The sequence below is a fragment of the Scardinius erythrophthalmus genome (genome assembly GCF_964197995.2).
Source record: "Scardinius erythrophthalmus genome assembly, chromosome: 7".
NCBI lineage: Eukaryota > Metazoa > Chordata > Actinopteri > Cypriniformes > Leuciscidae > Scardinius > Scardinius erythrophthalmus.
In genome coordinates, this window is record NC_138227.1 from 48903004 (window position 1) to 48909609 (window position 6606).

The 6606-nt window shown below is 46.4% G+C and overlaps 1 protein-coding gene across 1 annotated transcript; it reads right to left on the reverse strand.

The window, feature by feature from the left end:
• Window positions 1-799: 799 nt before the first annotated feature.
• Window positions 800-3381, reverse strand: LOC308693230 (uncharacterized protein; the record flags this gene model as incomplete). The annotated part of the gene is made up of 4 exons (XM_081370023.1): window positions 800-1155; window positions 1481-1748; window positions 2406-2654; window positions 3341-3381. 4 exons carry the CDS (start codon window positions 3379-3381, stop codon window positions 958-960), a joined length of 756 nt encoding a protein of 251 aa, XP_081226149.1. The 3' UTR covers window positions 800-957.
• Window positions 3382-6606: the final 3225 nt, after the last annotated feature.

Genomic DNA, 6606 nt, shown 5'->3' on the forward strand with positions numbered 1-6606 from the left:
CCTGCTTAAACTTGCTTAAACTCCCGGGACATTACAAAGAATATAGTGTCTTTGAAAGAGAAGTCCATGCTGCTATTTTGAGTGTTGATACTGGTTTTGGAATGGTCTAAGGACATTCATCATATATAATGTGTGCACCATAACATTGTTATATTGTTGCCTTTGATTTTTTTCAAAAATGAGTACAGTAAAACTGTACTGAACAGTGAATGAGTTCAGAGTTAAAGAATTAAAAGCATTTGCATGTAGTACCTAGTAAAACTGCAAGTAAAGGCTGCAAGCTTGTCATGTGTTGAGGCATAATTTTATTAAGTACTTTATGTAAAGCATTTATGTGTTTGGTTCAATAACACTAGTCAATTGGTATAATTAATTGAATACATTAAAGAATGCTGCATTGTTTATTGAAGAGTTCCAACATTCTGGTAATGTTAATGCTGTCTCAATGACATTGCATGTCATAGCATTATTATTTACAGCTGTGCTTTTCCTGCTTTAAGTTGTTCAGTCAAAAGATCTGTGTACATTGTTAAAAAGGAAGACAAATTGGAGTTCCCTTTTTTTCTCCATGTTTTTCTGAAACAACCAGTACTTGATCATTGTGATTTACATAATGTCTTGTCTTTCATTTAATTTAAGCTAAATGCTTCAAAACGACATATTAACCACAACGGGACAGTTATGTCCAAGGATGTCCAACAGGTTTGAATTGTGTTCAGGATGAATTTGTTCATGAGTATGTTGTACAATGCATTAAGTATTTTATATGAAGACTGCTGTCAAATAAAGACAATAACTTCTCTCAGAATTGTCTTTAATTGTGATTTTAACAACAAAATCGGAATCTTACAGCAAATCACCATAAGTATCACAGCTGTTATCAAGTACAGCATTAACTACTACTTGCTTCTTATTTAGGTTAAACCTTCTGCATCTTACAGCTTTTGAATCTGGAATTTACAGGAGCATTTCTGATAACTGGCTCACAGTTTGTATGTAGACATCCAACACATTGGACAGAGGGCCATCAGGTTTTGGTAGTCTTTGTATTTCCTGCTCTGTCAGTGAGCGCTGTAGCTGAACTTCAGGGACCACAACATCAGGCTGACGATAACCATTTGGTCCAGTCCAGTCAACTCCATAGTCCATGACAACCTTTTAATGCAGAAGGAGTGATTAAGTCATTGTGGTAATTATCAAATTAGTTTGTGGATGAGAAAGCTATAATGTTTATTTACCACAAATTACTGCTCCTTGTTTAATCCCAACTTTATAGCAAGAACAAAAAATTTAATTCTCCATTTAGTTCCTAGATATCAATCTAACTTACAATATTCTACTGATAAAGGTGTGCAGTACAGGACTTTTGAATGGTCTGTACCTGGATTAGCAATTGAAACACTGTAGTTGTACAATATCAGATGAGGTGGTTAGAATGTAGACATAAAATGTAGGACATAGAAAAATAATAAATTCAAACCTGCATGGGGTCCTGCTGTGCCTCATGTTCATGGCGAGACCACAGCTGAAGTGGGGACTGATTTCCCTCAGTGCTCAGTCGGTGGCAGTTCCAGCCACGCTGGAAAACATCAAGGTGCTTCTGAACGTGAGGCAGAAAGCACCAATGTAGAGCAAACACATGAACTTCGCTGTCAGGATTTAGAAGCCCTTCTCTCTCAAGGTTGTTAAAGATGCTGTAGAAGAGATCAAGCACTCCTGTGTAAACATCTCTCCAGAGCCTCTCTATTCTTATGGGAAAAAGGAAAACATTTCATTATGAATTTGGTGCAGATTTCTGTATTAGACTTTCTGTATGTAATTGTGTGGCATAGAACTTTCATCTTTGCAACTTGAAAATATACCACCAGAAGAGATATAGGCTGTTTTGCAAAAAGACGAATTTGTTTTTTTGGTTCGTCTTACATTTGTGAGTCACAAGTGACGATTGAGAGGCATTGTGTTTGTGTGAGTCTATACATTGTCTTTGTTTTTTTAATGCTTGCATAGTAGGCTAGGCTATGCATTTAAGATACTTTTGGGAAATGAAGCCCAGAAATTTAGGAAATTAAATGTTTATTTTGTGTTCTGTATGACTGTTAACTCCTTCAATGTGCACATTATTAGGTAAATCATAATAATTAGTAATTAAAAGTGATTCCAATTTATGTATTTGTAAGTAAGTGATCTGTTGCAAGGTGGAGGATGTTTGAACTCAGAACACAAGCCTATCCATATAAAATGTGGTATCTGGTATGCCTACCTGATACAGCCCCACTTTACTATCACTTTTAAAGTGATCATTTACTTCATGTAATATAAGGCAAATAACAGTAATTTGCAGGATAAAACTTCAGCCTTAAAAGTGAAGCAGTTTGTGTTGCCATCTTTTATAAGTACAATGTTACCTTTGATTATGGACACTCCTGCCAGCAATGTGCGAATTCCTGTCAAGTCCTCTGTTTGCCACCATGTAGCGTGCAACTTCAACATTTTCCCCTCCTTTATCCGACCTCACACGAGATGGCACACCATAGACATCAACGGCTTCCAGAAAGCTTCTCAGGACTGTTGCTGCACGATTGTTGGTGGCAGCACTCAGGTACACAATGAGACGACTAAAGCCGTCAATACCACCATGTACAACAATTCGCCATCTGAAACATATATGGACATATTAAGAGCAATTACACCACCTGTATCATGCACCTCTGTGTGTAAGCTAAGGCAAGTGTTACACAGAAGTCTAACTTAATCAAGCTTTTAATATTGCATTTATAATAGCCTATCTTTAATAGACACAAAAAAACATGGTTCCTGAATGATGAATAATGTTCATAATTTATGTTGTAATATACACTCACAACTAAACAAGTGGATTTATTTAATGTATGGTTCTGTGGAGTATTTTGATTTAAAGTAGTCCTTTAATCCATCCACCATGGACAAATCAAAATCTCAATGTGGCGAGGGGGGCGTGGTTTTGCGAAGTCTGTAGCAGGAGAGAAAGGAGGGGGCCGATCGGTGAGTAAGTAGGTCAAGTGCAAAATGATGAACACCTGTGTCTGATTGCAGTGATTGGTGTGGAGAGACCGGATATAAGCCAGCATGCGGGAGGAGATGAGAGAGAGAGTTGGACTGGAACCTCACCTGTACGCTGTGTTTTGTGGAAGCTGTGATTGTTATTTGTCCCGTTTTGTTATTGCTGTGCGTGGCACGGTGAATGCGCTACGTGCGCCCTTTTTGTTTATTTGTTTCTTTTGTTAAATAAAAGTGAGTGTTTCAGTCACGCCGACCCCTGTCTTCTTCCTTCCTTGCAATATAATATTGAACCCCGTTACACTGGTGCCGAAATCCGGGAAGGAAGAAGATCGCCGCCGCCATGCAGGCTCCGCCAGGAACGCCATTTGCGGACATCATCCAATCGCTCGCTGGTCTTCACCAGGAACAACATCAGCATCTGCTGGCCATAAAGGAGGAGCAGGACAAAAGGTTCGAGGCGCTCCTCCGAGGCCAGCATGAAGACCGCGAGCTGTTCCGGAGCTGGATAGACCGGGAGGTTAGGGCCGTCCCCCCATCGTACAAAGACTCGTCCTCGCCGATACCTCTCAACAAGATGGGGCCCCAGGATGACCCAGAGGCATTTCTGGAGCTGTTTGAGAGGTCGGCTGAGGACCGGGGATGGCCCTCGACGGACTGGCCAATGCGGCTGATACCCCTGCTGTCCGGAGAGGCGCAGGTGGCCGCGCACCAACTGCCAGTCCAGAATCTCCTGGTCTATCAGGATCTCAAGCGGGCCATTCTCCAGCGGGTTGGCCGGACTCCGGAACAACATCGCCAGAGGTTCAGGACGCTGAACCTCGAGGAGTCTGGTCGACCCTTCATCATGGCCCAACAGCTCCGGGACTCGTGCCGCAAGTGGCTGATGGCCGACGGAAGCGGCGTCGAGGAAATCATCGATCGTGTGGTGCTGGAGCAGTTCGTGGCGCGGTTGCCAGCGCAGACCGCGCAGTGGGTCCAGTGCCACCGCCCGACGTCGCTGAACCAGGCCATCCAGCTGGCGGAGGACCAAATGGTGGCGTGCCCGGGGGTCGGCGAACCCCTACCATCTGCTTCTCTCTCTCTCTCTCTCTCTAACCCCCCTCCTAAGCCCTCTCCCCTTCCCAGGTACCGGGGGAATCTGCCACCGAGACCAGCTCCAAGGTGGAGGACAGGGGGTGCCGCAGAACCGGTATCTTCCCCCAGGCCTCTTCCCCGGGGAGGGGGCCCATCGAGGGGGGGATTCTCTCCCCAGGCTGCGCTGCCTCTCTCTCCACGCCAATCCCTTGACCCGCTTCCTGCCACTGGAGCGGCGGGGAGGCCCGGGCCGGCTTGTTGGCGCTGCGGGGACCCGAGTCATTTTATCGACCGGTGTCCGGTGATGGAGGTGGGGACGCTGATCCGGGTCCCCGACGCGCCGCAAGCTGCCCCCGATCAAGCTGGCCTGTACCAAATACCCGTGAGTATAAAGGGGGGTACTTTTCAGGCTCTGGTGGATTCAGGCTGTAACCAAACCTCTATCCACCAAAGCCTGATTCAACCTAAGGCATTAGATAATGGCCGCATGGTTAAGGTACGGTGTGTGCACGGGGAAGTGGTGAATTATCCGGTAATGCCTGTGGATATTCAATTTAGGGGACAAAAGCATAGTGTGGAGGTGGCGATTAACCCGCACCTCCGGCATCCGCTGATTTTGGGGACAGATTGGCCAGCGTTTAATGAGTTATTGGGTCATTTATGTGCGGATGCTTCTTGGGTAAAAAAAGATAAGAGGAAGGTGGCGATTGCTCAGTTGGGAGAAGCTGATCCGGAACCTCTGGGTACTGGTTCAGGGGAACAGAGCACACTGGAGAGAACCATCCTCACAGAGCGCGATGATTTTCCCCTGGAACAGTCCCAGGATGACACGCTGAAACATGCCTTTGATCAGGTTCGCTCTATCGACGGCCAGCTTCTCCACACGGACCAACCGCTCACCTATCCGTATTTTACAATCATAAAAGATAAGTTGTATCGGGTAACCCAAGATGCCCAATCAAAGCAGGATACAACTCAGTTGTTGGTACCTAAAAGCCGTCGGGAAATGCTTTTCCAGACGGCTCATTCTAATCCAATGGCCGGGCATTTAGGACAAACCGCGACACTAAACCGTCTCATGGCCCGATTCTTTTGGCCGGGCATTCACGAGAATGTACGCAAGTGGTGTGCGTCTTGTCGTGAATGTCAGTTGGTGAATCCACCGGCCACCCCAAAAGCACCATTGTGCCCTATTCCGTTGATGCAGGTCCCCTTCGAACGAATTGGTATGGACCTCATCGGGCCATTAGAACGGTCAGCACGGGGACATCGCTTTGCTTTAGTCCTGGTGGACTACGCAACGCGATATCCTGAAGCAGTTCCGCTTCGCAATATTTCCGCAAATAGTGTGGCGAGCGCTCTGTTTCAGCTAATCTCCCGGGTGGGAATCCCGAAAGAGATTCTCACCGATCAAGGCACGGCGTTTATGTCACGAACGATACGCGAACTTTACGGATTATTGGGCATTAAATCGATCCGGACCAGTGTCTATCACCCACAAACAGACGGGCTGGTCGAACGATTTAACCGCACTTTGAAATCCATGATTCGAAAGTTCGTACAAGAAGACGCCAAAAATTGGGATCGGTGTTTAGAACCCCTCTTGTTCGCTGTACGGGAGGTCCCGCAAGCCTCCACGGGGTTTTCCCCCTTCGAGCTTCTCTATGGGCGTCAGCCCCGCGGGGTGTTAGATGTCCTTAGGGAAACTTGGGAGGACGGACCTTCAGCTAGTAAAAATGAAATTCAGTATGTCCTGGACCTGAGAACAAAACTCCACACTTTGGGGCGGCTGTCACGGGAGAATTTGTTACAGGCTCAGGACAAGCAAAGTCGGCTGTACAACAGGGGGGCTAGACTGCGTCAATTCACACCGGGAGAGAAAGTGCTTGTATTACTTCCTACCTCTAGCTCAAAATTACTCGCAAAGTGGCAAGGACCTTTTGAGGTTACACGGCGAATTGGGGATCTTAACTATGAGGTAATACGAACAGATAGGGGCGGGGCACATCAAATTTACCACCTCAACCTGCTTAAAAAATGGTCTGAGGTGGAATCAGTGATGCTGGCGATGGTAGTGAGTGGAGAGGAGGATCTCGGTCCAGAGGCGAATGTCAAAACGAAATCTCTCGCCCTGGCCGCTGGGGGAGACCACCTCTCGCCATCCCAGCTCACTGATGTGCATAATTTACAAGCAGATTTTGCTGATGTGTTCTCGCCACTGCCTGGTCGGACGGACCTCATTCAACACCACGTTGAGACAGAGCCGGGCGTGGTGATTCGCAGCCGGCCGTATCGACTGCCAGAGCACAAAAAGAAAGTTGTGCAAAGCGAATTAGAGGCGATGCTGGAGTTGGGAGTAATAGAAGAATCTAACAGTGACTGGGCGAGCCCGATAGTTTTAGTTCCTAAAACGGACGGCTCGATCCGGTTCTGTGTAGATTACAGGAAGGTGAATGCTGTGTCGAAGTTCGACGCTTATCCAATGCCAAGGGT